At 43.2% G+C, this 16,301-nt stretch overlaps 1 protein-coding gene across 1 annotated transcript in view; it reads right to left on the bottom strand.

The window, feature by feature from the left end:
- Positions 1-666: 666 nt before the first annotated feature.
- doc2a (double C2-like domains, alpha) overlaps positions 667-16,301 on the bottom strand; it is a gene marked incomplete at both ends in the record, with an annotated part of 42,906 nt that continues 27,271 nt past the window's right edge. The window contains 4 exons of the mRNA XM_080009640.1: positions 667-803; positions 3,027-3,123; positions 5,122-5,203; positions 9,930-10,144. Of these exons, the coding sequence (XP_079865766.1) occupies positions 667-803; positions 3,027-3,123; positions 5,122-5,203; positions 9,930-10,144 (531 nt within the window). The remainder of the gene's footprint in view (positions 804-3,026; positions 3,124-5,121; positions 5,204-9,929; positions 10,145-16,301) is intronic.

The raw sequence follows: 16,301 nt of genomic DNA, 5'->3' as shown, positions 1-16,301 counted from the left end.
TTTTGGAAATTACATCATTGTTGGAAATGCAATATCTGTTTGCGCAAACTTATTTTAACTCCCAGTTTTTCCAAAGATTTCCATGCTTGGGTTTTCCCCATCGCCGCTGTACCTCTGATACTGAAGTATAACTGAAAGTGTGATAGAAATGTACGAGAAATATACAAATGCAAAAAAAAGAATGAGAGCAAATATCGTGCTCTTGGTAATGGCACTAAACTTGAATGAATGCATTGAAAAAGGAATCCATCATTCAAAAAAACGAAACGCTGCAGAATGTAGCTGTGCTCTGTTCTGGAGGTATGAGGTTGAGTTGTAAATGCTGACACGACTAGTAAGATAACAAGCAAAACCTTTTTGCAAACATGCTTCGAAAAAATTGGAGTCAAACATCGTCATCTAGTCTTTTCCTGATTCATGAAGGCACGCCACCACGTGACACGGACCCGCTGTTATCACACGCCAGTCTTCCTCCTCCTCCTCCTCGTCTTCTTCTCTCTAGCCTCAGCATCGGCTCTTCCACAAACCATTCAAATGCCCCCGTGTAGTTTTGCCCCCCCCCCCCTCGTGGTGAAGTTGCAGAAATCCAGAAATCCATCCCATAGCAGCGACTCCCCCTCCCCGGGGATGCCGTGAAGTTCCTGTCGACGGGAACGACGGGGGGGCCTAGTCGTGGCTGCAGCTTTGCGGCAGCTCGTTGGTCAGAACGTGCCAGCGCTCCACCCGCTGACCCTTGTTCTTAAGGCAATCCATCCAGTGGCGGAGCGCGTCGCCCTGGGACTGGCAGCTCAGACACACCCCGCCTGGAGCAGCGGGAACCACAGGGAGAGACTTTGCAATCTAACCCAGAAGAAGCCACTACTAACTACTCACACAATCACTGTGAGGGTTCGTGTAGGGTCAGGGTCAGGGTAGGGTTAGGGTTAGGGTGAGGGTTAGGGTAATTAGCTATCCCATGGCTCTCCCCGTGTCAGATAGGGTTCGGGTAGGGTTAGGGTAAGGGTTAGGGTAGGTTGTCTGGGGATGAGCCTAGCCATTGTTGGGTGGAGAATGCACTCGGCGCGGCTATACTGGGGGTCCACCGCTTCCTCCTATTTTCTCTGTATAATTAAGCAAACCTAAAAAAATAGATAAAAGAAGAAGAGACGGCCGGTACGGGGAGTGGGAAAGTTATCCCAGTTGGCCGGATTCGTTTATGGATTCGCTTATAATCTGGTGTTCGGACCACCTGGACCACCTGGACCACCTGGACCACTTGGTGTTAGGTTAGGGTAAGGGTAAGGGCTGGGTTAAGGTAGGGTTAGGATTAGGGTTAGTGTTATGTTCTTTAATATAGCTTTAATTAATGGATTTTAAATATTTTTCTATATATTTTTTGTTATATTTTAATATTTTGTAAATAAAAAAATAAGATTTTTTTTTTAAATGAAGCACTTTAAGAAGTATTTAACCTTGAACAAAAACTATTTATAAAAAAAGGAAACCCCGTGGGGTTTTAGGGTTGGGGGTTGAAGCAAACATGATGTTGATGAAATTCCAGCTGGTTGCCTATAGTTTGTGCTATTACACCAAAAATGGATTGTGTTATAAAAAATAAAAAATACAAACGAGAGAACTGTAGAACTTTAGAAAACTAGACTGGGAAAGTCTCATTTATGAAAAGAATTTTTTTTTCCAATACATTTAAATGCATAGTATAGGTGTGATGAAAACAATGAATAAAAACCAAAGTGAAACACCCAAAGCAATGATTTTAATGGCGACACAAGGTCCTGTTCATAACCATGTAAAATCAATGCGCGGCATATAAAAAAAAAAAAAAAAAAATCAATAAATGCCCCTTCACTGATGAACAATGAGCCAGAACGGGGTCACATGCATGACACGCCTGGTCATAGATTGAGCTGCAGAGCTTAATGTCATTGAATAGAAGGTAGAACATGTGGGGTTTCTGTGAAAGTCTAAAGGAGGCCCTTATCCAGAAGATAAAAAACCCCTCTGGTGCATCAATTCCAGAATTTCAAGTACGCCATTCAAACCTAAGACCACACCATCTCACCGTCTATTTAACCGAATTGCAATTCAATTTACAGCTCTATTTCTTTCACTTGGATTTTATCTGACTATTGTCCGTGCGCTGTAATGTATTTTATTTGTCCTGAGTTTTATATATCGACAGTTTTTCTTTGTTTTTTTTTGTTACCGATCGATTGTTCTCAACCCTGTGAAGCCCCTTGAGACACGCTCTGTGGCATTGGCTTTTAAATTAACTTGTGTGACTTCCCAGCCGGGGCTGGCCGGGGTTTCCCGGGTTTCCTTTGCCGTGGGAATAAAACACAAGTCAAACACAGGATGATGACATCAAACCCTGTGTGATTTTTAGGGTTAGAAATGGAAGTAGGGCAAAAAATAACAGGTGGCAATAACTCAGAAGCGAACGCGGGGGCTATAATGCGGTGAAACATCCGCTCGGCATGCATGCACTCGGGTGACATGGGGTCTTTGTTTTTATGAGCTCTTGAAGGGGTTTAGGTCTTCATGAACGCGCACCCAGGTGGTCCATAGAAAAAGGGCCTGATAATCTGAAATAGGTGGGTTTTTAATTGTTTAAAATGGTTTAACTTGCACTTTAACCTATGATCTGTGGTTTTGTTATGTCTTCCTATCTGCTTTTAGCTTTTTATTTCTATGCTTTAATTGGTCTCTGCTGCTCTATAATGTATTATATGTGCATGAAATGTCCTGTACAAATATAACTTTCCCTGTCCATATATTTAGACTGCAGACCACATTTCATTGATACTTTAGAAGAAAATACATGCTAAATGAGTATTTAAACTTTTAAATGATTATAAGTGAATCTAGATAATCAGTCAATCAACAATAAAAGTATAAAAGTAAGGTATTTGATAATAATACAGCTGATGACGGATGACTGTTGTTCACGGGGGGAAATGTTTCTATTTTTACCAACCTCCACTTTCGGTTCATTTGGAATAAAATATATAGTGATGGGAACTTTTCACCTATGAAGTCGTTGGAGCGCCCCAGGTCGTAGTCCCACACAGTCACCTCCAGCATCTTGTGGGCGAGTTCCGACAGCGAGATCTCATAGAAGAACTCCTGCAGGGGAGGAGAACGATACTTTATCCATCTATCTGTCTATCTGTCTATTGCATATCTATCTATCTATCTATCTATCTATCTATCTATCTATCTATCTATCTATCTATCTATCTATCTATCTATCTATCTATCTATCTATCTATCTATCTATCTATCTATCTATCTATCTATCTATCTATCTATCTATCTGTCTGTCTGTCTGTCTATTTGTCTGTCTGTCTATTTGTCTATCTAACTATGCATGAAAGTAGATGACTATATAAAAAATACTTTTTATTCAACACTTTTTTATTCAAACCACAGTTTATTTCAGCTTATTTAAACTCCTTTCTCCATCCTGATGGGAGATGATGTTAATATCAGCACAGCCCACATGAGACAGCTGGGTTTTGCCAACACTACTTAGCATACCAAATGTTTTCCTGTGTGCTATTAGTTTTGAAGTTCGCACCACCTCAGTTTCCATGGCATCCTAGAGCTCATCGGAAATTTTCATTTTATCCTAATGGTCAGTGCAGAGTGGCAAAATGTGCACCGGCAGTGGGCGTGGGACAAGTATCACCTGAGAAGATGAACAGTGATTGAATGTGGAAAAAGGAATATTCAGGGCGCATAAAAGTGCGGAGGCATAGGACAGGACGGTAAATTGTTATTGTCCGTTGGCATCGTCCAGTGGTATCCCATCGTCACGAAATTAAAACGCGAATGTGCACAATTTTCGAGTAGACAGGAATCAGGATTATAGGATATGACAGTAATTTTCTTCCAATGCTCTGCCTGAAATATCGGAGAAAAACTCGAGCTCTGTTCTGAAACGATGCTCTACGTCGTAACTGCATTTCTGATGTGAACCTCATCGTAATTTGGAATGCAACACATGGGAGTTTGAATTCTTATGTAGATATCATCAGTGGATAAATTGGAGTTGGATGTTGTCCACCAGCCTTTGGTAAATAAATTAATGAGAATGATATTGAAGGGGTTCATTTACCACATTTTATTAAAAGGACCTTCCCAAAGTCATGAAATTGCCGTTTTTCCAGCGGCCAGACGGTCCGCTGCACTGTAGTCTAATGAGCAGTAATAAGTGAAATCGAAGTTGCAGCGGCCGCCGTCCAAATTTGTGTTGTTTGATCTCTCATAAAAAAAAAAAGAGAACTTGCAAAAGTTTACTGAAATTTTTTAATTGGGGTCCACCCACCTCCCAAAGCCCAATTTAACTCCTGGATATCGTTAAGAGCATCAGTGTTGTGGAAAAAGTCCGCTCTGATGATGGAGATAACAAATTCCCCTACATCACAGAGCCCCAGCGAGCCCCGAAACACCTACGTCGGTGCGGCTGAATTTAAAGTGACCAAGTGCGTAGGGAGAGCGAGAGAGAGAGCGAGAGAGAGAGAGAGAGAGAGAGAGAGAGAGAGAGAGAGAGAGAGAGTTTAGACAGCAAAAGCAGAGTTACCGTCGGAACAAAAATCCCAAAATGAATGCATCTACCGTAAGCTCCAGCCTCCAGTGACCCCATACAGGAGGAACCAGTGGGTGAAGATGGACAAAAACTGTGATTCACCTCCCGCCTGTTTCCTGAGCCTCACTTTTTATTTATCTATTTATTTATTTATTTTTCCACCTCCCTCATAAATAAGAGGTTTTAAAATAGCGTCTACACTGTGCCAGCTCTTACGAGATGGAAAGTTCTCGTTGGGCAAAAGACTCAAGTTGGATTCCAAGTTGGCTTTCTTGGTTTGTTTTGATCGGGTTATGATTGACTGGAGCTCCCCCTGTTGCCGGAAAATGTGCACATCGTAACGTTCACCTTTAATGCGTGTATCCCCTGAGCCATTTTATTCCCTATACGTGCATACATGTAGCTACGCATAGAATATATTTAATTCCTGGTCGCCGGCAAGCGGCTCATTATCATGGGCTGTGAGAGAGGATTTTTCGGCAAAGTCAGCGGGTGTATCAGATCTGCCCCGGCAGCCTGGAAGGGGCTTGTACCTCATTGAATTCGGGGTTAAGGGTCTTTTTAATCACCGACGTTTTGTGCTTTGATTTCTTCTGTATGTCTGGCTTCAGATATCTAGGAGAGAGAGAGAGAGAGAGAGAGAGAGAGAAAAGAGGGTGAATAGGGGAAAAGAGAGGAGAGGTTGAATGGCTGTGGTCTGAAGTAGCATTTCACTCATCCGTCACTCATCTATTTATATATCAATCTATTTCTATGTTCTTAACAAAAATGGCTGCAGAACTGAAAACCAATTTAATGGTTAAAAAAGGCACAAATGAAGACTTATCTTGTGCAAAAACAATGAATAATGTTATGTATTTATAGACTCTTACCACTAATTTGAAGAAATGCGATTGAGAGGAATGAAATTATGGAATCGTTGCAGCTGCGAGTCAGCGAGGTGGTAAATGCTAAATGGATGGAGGAATTGTGAAATATATCGCATTTAGTGGTAAATCATAACGATGCAAACACGCACACACGCGCACACACGCGCACACACACACACACACACACACACACACACACACAAACACACACACACACACACAAGCGCACACACACAGCGCCTTCGACAGTAGATATCACACTCTATGTACATAATTGCGCTCCCCAAACAAGGGCGCCAATGTAATTTTGTATTCAGTTCCCCAGATACTGGGCAGGACGTCCGCACGCAGCCGCCCCCACCCCTAGACCAGACAGCCTGGACTGCACCATTAAAAAGGAATTCCCCACGAAGGGAATTCAATCGACTGGACTGAATTTCATTAGTGTCGTTCTGCTGCTGGATCAGTTGGCTCCCGCAAAAAGGGATTTTGGGCTGGTGGAGGGCAGACACGGGAATACATATTAATATATAATTACCATATTAGTAATATTACCAATAGTTTTTAGTATCCCATCTTTATTGTTGTTATTAGTATTACTCTTATTATAATAATAATGCCATTAATATTGTTATCACTATTATACTGCTGTCTAACCATACTGTGGATATATCATTATTACTATATGGCTACATACGTATACTGTATATTTTATTATACTGCCATATTATACCATACATATTTTTAACATAGCACTTTACTAGTACTATCATTGAATATTACTGATACGTAATCACATTACTACATAATGCTATATAGTAACGTCATAGGTTACTATACACCAGCTGCACAAGTACCAGTCCTCATTGACATATATGACATATACATACTGTATATACTGTATGATTTGACTTTCATTTTGATCTCTATTTTGACTTGCACTGATCTGTCAACTTCTGCCGCTGCATCACTTGAACTCCCCCCGGGGATTATTAAAGTGATTTCTTATCTTAAATTACTGCGGGAAGATGCGTTCATTCCATGAAGTAGAATGCAGCAGCTGATATGGAAATAATACCATCCGGCCTCTCCGCTCTGAACTCAGGTGCAGAATAACTCCAGTGGAAAAATGATTTCATCGATTGTTTTTTTTCTTCTCTTCATTCTCCATCTCCCATACACATCCACGCATTTGAGGCGTTCTTGGCCTCATGTGAAAAAGTTCTTTCACAGGCTCAACAAATTAAAAATTTTCACCCGGTAAGCTCTTGTCAATACCACTTGAAGTGAAATTTCAGACCAATTTCGTTCCGTCGAATTATTCACTATCTGTTTACTATATGAGGGAACATGCCTGCAGTAGTAAATTGCGTTCATTTTGCAGCAGAAAATGTGTACACAGTACATCAAGATGTTGAGCTCATTTTCATGTAACTGGCAATTTCAACAACCCTTTAAAGATTCATATTTCATTACAGTTATACATATCACTATGTGTAGAAAAAACCCCAATTCGACTATGTACAGAAGAAAAGCGTTCTCCGTTATCCGAATCTCACTTATGCGACCTTACTGGTCGACTGAACCGGCTTTTCATCCATTCATGTTTCAGTCAACCGAGCATTTCAGTCTCTTGAATGAGCTTCACGGTCGCGGGCTTGGGATAAACAGCACATTCTTCCCACCGCAACGTATCTCACTCTGCGCCCTGGGAGCCGCCGTGGCTTCTTTTCTTTTTTCTGGCTCAAGCTTTGAGCCTCGACTCCAAATATTCTCTCTGTCATCGCTCAGAGCTGTTTGTCTTTCAGGTACTTTTATCAAACCAAGGCCTTAGCTCGACGAGTCTACAGTGTTTTTATTTAGAGTCTTCACACTCCATCTTTACACGCCTCTTTCCCTGGCAACTACACCAGCTACAGCCCTGGATGGATGGATGACAGATAGATAGATAGATAGATAGATAGATAGATAGATAGATAGATAGATAGATAGATAGATAGATAGATAGATAGATAGATAGATAGATGGATGGATGATAGATAGATAGATAGATAGATAGATAGATAGATAGATAGATAGATAGATAGATAGATAGATAGATAGATAGATTGATAGATTGATAGATAGATTGATAGATAGATAGATAGATAGATAGATAGATAGATGGATAGATAGATAGACAGATAGACAGATAGATGGATGGATGATAGATAGATAGATAGATAGACAGAGCTAGATATATAGACAGATAGATGGATGGATGATAGATAGGTAGATAGATAGATAGATAGATAGATAGATAGATAGATAGATAGATAGATAGATAGATAGATTGATCAATGGATCTATGGATCTATGGATGGATGGATAGATAGATAGATGTAATCTATGTATCTTTGAAAATGTTATTATCAATTTACAACAAACAATCATACAGAATCTCAGTTTGTCTGTGTGGTTTGAGAAGCCACGCCTGTCTTGGGTCGAGGTAATTGGGCCCGGGATCAGGGTGGCTGTACGCCTGTTGCTCGTTAGAGTAGCTGGGTCCTCCCCCGGGTCCACCCCCACACCACAGTCTTATTATAGCATGGCCGTAGTATCGTGATCACACGCCCTTGGTGAATACCTGGCAGTTCCTTTCATTAGTCACACACACACGCGCACACACACACACACACACACACATACACACCCACCCACACACAGCAGATCTCTGTGCAGGAAGGTAGGTGCAGGGTTAGAGATGGGCATGTTTTGTATGGGCATGTTTTGTATGGCCGTGTTTTGGTACAGGAATTGAGGGGACCGGGGGGTCTTCCTGTTTCTCTTGCACTTTACCAACACAGAATTGGTTTCAAACTGTACTTTTAACAGATGACATGAAGAGCGGAAGGTGCGGTTGACATGCTCGGCTCACTCCTCGGCTCGGCTGACATTCCTCTAATTAGAAAAAGGGAAGGGTGTCTCAGGGCAGGCTTCCATTTGGAAAGCCCTTGTGTCTCAATATCCACCACCAGCGCGCCAACACAGCGATGCTTTGTTGTTTGAGTGTATCGAGCAGCAGGAAATTAGGAAGCTCTCGCAGCTGTTGTCTGGAATATTATCTTTTCGATTTTTGCTTCTTTTTTTGTTTGTTTGTTTTTTCGGTCCGAATCTGCTCTGATCGCTTCAGATCCCGGCGGTGACTCCTACATCGACTGGCGCCAGAGCAGGCTACGCCCGAGCCAGAAATAACGCCGAAAAAAAAGCCGATCGGGCTCCGCTTGCAAAGTTACCCAAGTTGGCTAAGCTGCAAGTTCTCTGCACTCCTCCATCAGATGTCACCTGCCACCACCCGCTCTGTTTTCTCGCTCCTTCTGTGTTCCTGCACTGACGTTGTGCGAGAAAAACCTCTTCAACGATCCTGCTTTAAAAAAATAAAAAAAATAAACCCAGACTCGCGCCCCGCATCTCTCCGGGGCGCGAGTGAAGAGACGGCCGTCGGCTTCAGGCTTCTAACCACTAGGTTTTATTTTTTATCGAGCTGGCAACAACAACAAAGCTGCCTGCGTTCAATTTCGACATGTTTTTCTATTTTCTAATTTCTCCTCGCGGAGGAAAATAAAACCATGGTTGGTCTTCAGAGCGTAACCGAGTGGCTCTCTGTGGCGAGCCGAGGGGGGCGTGGTGTACTTTCGGAATGTATTGATGAACTGCATATATGAACTAACCCCCTGTGGACCCTCCCCCTGTTTGCCAGCGAGCCTTTTATTTTTCCGTTTGGCTCACGTGCCACAGTTTGTTTTTAACCGAACAATAAAACATGCACCATGCGGGGCTGTTTTTGCCTCCGCCCGCCTCCCCCCGCTCGTTCCCTGACCCCGGGCCAAAACACACCTCCACACCCTCGCTGTCAACGCATCCAAAATCCAACGCTTTGTCGTCGCATCAATGGGTAGGGACGATACTTTTGATTCTACGGAAGAGGATTTGGGCTCCCCGAGTTCCGGCTTGAAAGTCAGAATTCTGGGATTCAAGTCGGGGTTGTGAGAAAAAAGTCAGACTTTATCAAAAAATTTCCCAATTGGCTCTAATCCTGTTCCGTGTGATTCCTAATTAGTTGGAAAGAAATGTTCCAGTTGGCTGCATTCTTTACTGTTTTCTACGCCCAGTGTGACACACTTTCAGTGTTTTAAGACATGGCGTTTTGTTTTTGCAGTAGGCTACGCCGATCTAGCAAGGTTTAATCCACTCCCTTTCTGGCCCAGAACACGGCACTAAATGGCCATCTGCCTCAAATAGTTCTAGCTGTACTTTCACAGTCATCTACAGCAGGTGTTCCCAACTGTTAATTTCCTCAGAGACCCTCTCAATCAAAAGTGATTCAGTGTGCTCCCCAAACCCAAGTCTAGTCGGGGCTCAACCCTCGCGAGGACGAACCAGAATAAGAGGATCCTATGAAAGACGGCACCCGGTCGCACCCCCGGACTCACATTTTGACGTAGGGGTCCGAGAAGCCGTTGACGTCCATGGCGGCCAGGTGGGCGCAGCGCCGCACGCCCACGCAGAGACCCCCGTTCCGACGGACGTCTCCTCCCTCCCCTCCGTCCTCCTCCGGCCTGGCCACGCTGTCCAGAGGGTGGAGGAACTGCAGCGAGAGGAGGAGCCGCCCTCGCTCCTCCAGGCTGTGGAGCTGCTCGTTCTCCCACTGTGGAGCAGGTGAGAAGGGTTGGTTGGTTAGTTAGTTAGTTAGTTAGTTAGTTAGTTAGTTAGTTAGTTAGTTAGTTAGTTAGTTTGTTGATTGGATGGTTGTTAAGTTAGTGGGTTAGTTCGTTGATTGGTTGGTTGTTTAGTTAGTTTGTTAGTTAGTTGGTTAGTTGTTAAGTGAGTTGGTTAGCTCATTGGTTGGTTAGTTGGTTAGTTGATTAGTATGTAGTTAGTTAGTTGGTTGGTTGGTTGGTTGGTTGTTTAGTTAGTTAGTTAATTAGTTAGTTAGTCAGTCAGTCAGTCAGTCAGTCAGTCAGTCAGTTAGTTAGTTAGTTAGTTAATTAGTTAGTTGTTAGTTAGTAAGCTGTTTAGTTAATTCCTTTGTGAGTTAGTTGTTTGGTTAGTGGGTATATTTGCTTGTTCATTCGTTTGTTTGTTCATCTAGTTGTTGTTGGTTTGTTAGTTGGTTAGTCAGTTAGACAGTTAGTAAGCACTCAGACCTCGACCAAAGCAACAATAATCATTCAGTCAACCCAAAGATAAACAGCATTGCTGTCACATTGTCAGTCAGAATTCAAGATGTATCTGCTCTGTTTGTTGTACCGCAACAACCACGGAAAATTCCCTCTATGAGCAAAACGTCTTCATGTTTGTGTCTGTAATGCACTTTTCAACTCCTGTCCATCAGTCATTTACTATATTAACACAATTTCAACATAATATTTAACCATCTAGGAAGTCCTGTGGCATGCTTTAAAAACCTAGCCAGCTATCTAAGCCAACGCTAACAACCACTTTATTATATTAACAACGGGACGAGTTGAATCACCGGCATCGACTTCGGCTTAAGATTAACAACCGGCTTGCAGAGAGGGATTGTGGGTAACGGGGGTCAGGGGGTGGGGAGCACCAGCGGTGTACTTTAATTCCTGGAGACAGAAAATCACATCAGTATTCTCTCCCATCTCACGGCTTTGATTTGATCATTGTCTCATCCAACCCCGGTGGCTTAGTTCTGCTGAGTTATTCAACTAGCTCTCTCTCTCTCTCTCTCTCTCTCTCTCTCGCTCTCTCACACACACACACACACACACGCACACACGCACACACACGCACACACACACACGCACACGCACACACACATGCACACACACACACGCGCGCGCACACACACACACACACCGCAGTGGATGATAAGATCAATAACAGCCTGGATCTTTGTCCTCTGTGTGAACATTCGCCCACTCTCTCTCCCTCTCCCACCTTCTGCTACTCTTTCATCAGCTCTCTCCCCGTCTTCGTCTCTCTCTCTCTCTCTCTCTCTCTCTCTCCCACACACCCACGCTACCACTCGTTACAGCTGATCCCAGAACGATCCCCCGAATACAAAGTTTAGCACTCAGCTGGCCCCCTCTTCTTCTCCGACCGAGCTCCCCCTTTTTAAAACTGATGCTCTCCATGCAGACCACCGTCCCAGATGAAAGCTCTTTTCAGTGAAGGATCCTGTGGAGAAACTTTACAATACAGAATAAAACTCTTTTCAGTCTTCATACACCTCCAGGGGATTGGGATTGTCTTTTTAAAGTGTTGTGTGTGTGTGTGTGGGGGGGGGGGGGGGTTCAACCAAAGCCCTTTCCTAAAACTTTATCTCACTTAAAGTGGTAATCTGTGCAATTATTTTGGAAATCCGATATTTTATACCCTATCTTGCCCTTTTTAAGACACATCTTTGTACTGTTTCCGCTGTGGGTGGCGGGGTCCGCCTTTTCCAGCAAGAATGCAAAAGGAACGTGCACTAGAAGTGAAAGGCCGCCGCGGTGAACTTCATAAAGCGCCGCGGGCTAGTTGCGGTCAGAAAAAAACTGTCGATATGACATCAGAAAAAATTGTTTATATATACAGTATATACTGTGTATACATCCCCACCATCTCAAGTGACCAAGAAGAAGAATATACCAAATCAATCGATCATATGAAGAACAGATGAAATTAGGGGAAAAAAAGGAATCATTTCCAAATTAGGAAATAAGGAAATTCGAAATTATTAATTATTGACAGATGAACTCAGGCAGGAGTCTCTGTGGACTATGATGTTCGCCGATGACATTGTGATCTGTAGCGCGAGTAAGGGAGCAGGTTGAGGAGAGCCTGGAGAAGTGGAGGCATGCATTAGAGAGAGGAGGAATGAAAGTCAGCAGGAGTAAGACAGAATGCACGTGCCTGAATGGGGAGGGAGGGCGGGCGGTGAAAAGCTGAGAATGCAAGGAGTGGAGGGAGAGAAGGCGGATGAGTTCAAGTACTTGGGGTCGACCATCCAAAGCAGCTGAGAGAGTGCGAGAGAGAGGTGAAGAAGAGAGTACAGGCAGGGTGGAGTGGGTGGAGTCTGTGACAGAGGGTACCAGCAAGAGTGAAGGGGAAGGTCTACAGGACGGTAGTGAGAGCAGCCATGTTGTACGGTTTAGAGGCAGTGGCACCGACAAAAAGGCAGGCGGCTGAACCGAAGGTGGCAGAGTTGAGGATGTTGGGATCTTCATTTAGGAGCGACGAGGATGGACAGGATTGAGAACGAGTCCATTAGAGGGACGGCTCAGGTTGCACAGTTGGGTGGAAAAGCGAGAGAGGCCAGATTGAGATGGTTCGGACACGTGTGCAGGGGAGATGAGAGTTACGTTGGGAGAAGGAGGCTGAGGATGGAGCTGCCAGGCGAGAGGAAAAGAGGAAGAGCAAAGACAAGGTTTATGGATGTGGTTGAGGGGAGGACATGCGGGCGGTTGGTGTAAGGGAGGAAGATGCACGGAACAGAAGGTGTTGGAGGCAGATGATCGGCTGTGGCGACCCCTAACGGGAGCAGCCGGAAGAAGAAGAAGAATTGATCCCATGAAGGCAAAGCTCTTGACCGTCTTCGAGCGAAGAGGAGGGTACATGCGCATGTTGAAAAAAGCCCCCGCTGGTGTTTCAAAAGGAATATTGTGACTTAATGTTAAAGCATGAAAATGACTAATTTTTAATTTAACATTAAATATGATTAATTGTATCAAGAATGACTTACTCTTCATACACACTCAATGTAAGATTGTATATTATAGATGTAATTTGGTGTATATACTTTCTTCTTCTCCTTATTTTTTGTTTCTTCTTTTACCGTTTAAAAAAATGATGATACCACTGAACCGGAGATAAATTCCTTAAATTTGTAAGCCTCCATAAGCAGGAATCTCAGACACTATTTCTATCTCTGCTCCTTCTCGCTCTACTGCTATTGAGTTGTTGCCTATTGAGTATCTCTGGGAGAGGTTTATTCCTCCATTGAGGTAGAAAACTTTGGAAAATGGTGCGTGTGCTACATACGGCTTTGGTCCGCAGCCGCTGAAGGATTTTTTTTTACAGAACTCAACATCTCTGACCAAAATGATAAAAGAAGCAGGAGTCCAGGCCGATAAAAACGTTCCGGAAAAGCCCGAGACCTCCAGATCATGGAGCCGGACGTCCAGTTGACAGGGACTCAAAGCACTGGAGCAGAGTCTCTCTCTCTTGGTCTCCAGGGAAGTATCTCAGTCACAAATAAGTGTTCTCCATCTCAAAGTCATTTACAAAGTAATTTACCAACGAAGGAGTTCCCTAAATTTTTACTGTGTTTGATATTAGCGAGCCGGGCGAAGCATAATTTCATTCCATGTGCAGAAAAAGCGGAGGGGAAAAGATCTGTCGTTTTTTATTCGATCCCTCCATGGCCCTCGAAACAAAAGAAAAACACTCTCGCTTTTCTCTGGTGTCCTCTCTGTCGCCTGTGACACCACGGCCATTGTAAAAACGACTGGACTCCCACAAAAGACAATGTTTTTTTGTGGGCAGTGGTTCATATTTTGATTGTGGATTATTATTGCATCGTATTGCACTACCTGTGTGCAGTCACAGGCAAAATGGGTGTAACCCAGTTTAGTAAATGAACCAAAATAAAACATGCCTCACAATTCTTACTCCTTAAAATAAATATAAATATTAGCAAATTGGAGCAAAAAATATACATTCGCTGAGAACTTTATTAGGAACACCTGTACACCTACTTATTCAAATATCTAATCAGCCAATTGTATGGCAGCAGTGCAATGTATTAAATCATGCAGATATGGATCAGCAGGTTCCGTTAATGTTCACATCAACCATCAGAACGGGTAAAAAAAAAACGTGATCGCAGTGTTTTGGACCACGGCCTGATTGTTGGTGCCAATTTGAGTATTTCTGTAACTGCTGATCTCCAGGGATTTTCATGCATGCATAGAGTTTACTCAGAATGGTGCGAAAAACAAAAAACATCCAGAGAGCGGCGGTTCTGTGGACAGAAACAGCTTGTTGATGAGAGAGGTCAATGGGGAACATGGTTAGAGCTGACAGAAAGGCTATGGTAACTCCGATAACCACTTGTGGCGGAGCAGAAAAACATCTCAGAGTGCAGAACACGTCGAACCTTGAGGCAGATGGGCTACAACAGTAGAGCACGTCGGGTTCCACTTGTGTCGGCCGAGAACAGAAATCTGAGGCTGCAGTGGGCACAGCCTCACCAAAACTGGACGGTTGAAGACTGGAATAACAAAGCCGGGATCTGATGAATCTCCATTTCTGCCGAGGCCAACACATGGTAGGGCCCAAATTTGGCGCCAACAGCATGAATCCATGGACCCAACCTGCCTTGTGTCAACAATCCAGGCTGGTGGTGGTGGTGTAATGGTGCGGGGATTTTTTTAAATTAGTTAGTTAATACAAATGAATCATGGCTTGAATGCCGCAGCCTCTTTGAGTATTGTTTTATTGTCCCCCGGCGTGTCATGGTCTGAAAGTCCAAGCGGGCTGTCGTGTTCCTTTTACTGAGTAGAGGCTTCCGTCTGGCCACTCTACCATAAAGCCCTGATCGGTGGAGTGCTTCACAGATGGTTGTCCTTCTGGAAGGTTCTCCCATCTCCACAAAACAACTCTGGATCTCTGTCAGAGTATCCATCGGGGTCTTGGTCACCTCCCTGACCAAGACCCTTTGTCCCTGATTGCTCAGTTTGGCCAGACGGCCAGATGTAGTGTAATTCCATTGTAAGAATAACTGAGACCACTGTGTTCTTGGGGACCTTCAATGCTGCACATTATTTTATATCCTTCCCCAGATCAGTGTCTTGACACAATCCTGTCTTGCTGTTCTACGGACAATTCTTTCGACCTCGTGGCTTGGTTTCTGCTGTGACATGCACTGCCAACAGTGGGACACTATTTAGGCAGGAGTGTGCCTTTCCAAATCATGTCCAATCAATTGAATTCACCATAGGTGGACTCCAACCAAGCAAGGGTACGAATACTTAAGTAAATGTTATATTTAAGTTTTTTATTTTTAATCATTTTGCAAAGACTTCTAAAAAATGTTTTTTTTGCTCTGTCATTGTAAGGTATTGTAGGTAGAGTGACGAGGAATGAATTGTATTGAATCCATTTTAGAATAAGGCTATAACATAACAAAATGTGGAAAGAGTGAACGAGTCTGAAAAGTTTCCGAATGCACTGTATATATGTATATGTATGTATGTATGAGTATGTACAGTGTTTAACTAGGATAATAATAATAACAACAACAATAATAATAATAATAATGATAATAATAATAATAATAATAATAATAATAACAAACACTTTGCAGTGTGCCGCAGTGTGCAATGAAACATATAAATATATTGTGATAAATATTTTGTGCGAAGGGCTCAATATGTAGTGATACAGATGAATATTAATAAACAGATTAATAAATAGTTAAATACAGATCTGAGAGATCTGGATCAGAGCTGGGGCAGGGTAATTCAGTTGACAATATAAAAAAAAAAGCTTGTGCACGAACAACAAAACTCAGCGCAGTAATAATAAAAAAAAATATAAAAAATCCTCTGCATCAGGACTAAGGACTAATTGAACAACACAAGTATTTATGTCCCGTGTTTTCACTTGTCGTATTTTAAACCAAAAACACGGGCTGAAGCCTCATGGTTCTGCCGTCACGAGCGCTGCGATACAATGAGCAATCCCCTCTGCCTTTATCGCCGCGGGCAACGGCAGATTGTTTACACAAAACACACACGAGGCGGGGGACTCTGCTGCGTAACCTTCTGCAGGAGTTAGTTTAAAGAGCC

The sequence above is a fragment of the Zeus faber genome (genome assembly GCF_960531495.2).
Source record: "Zeus faber genome assembly, chromosome: 11".
Lineage (NCBI taxonomy): Eukaryota > Metazoa > Chordata > Actinopteri > Zeiformes > Zeidae > Zeus > Zeus faber.
Note: the sequence above shows the minus strand (reverse complement) of the source record. Positions and strands in the feature narration are given on the sequence as shown.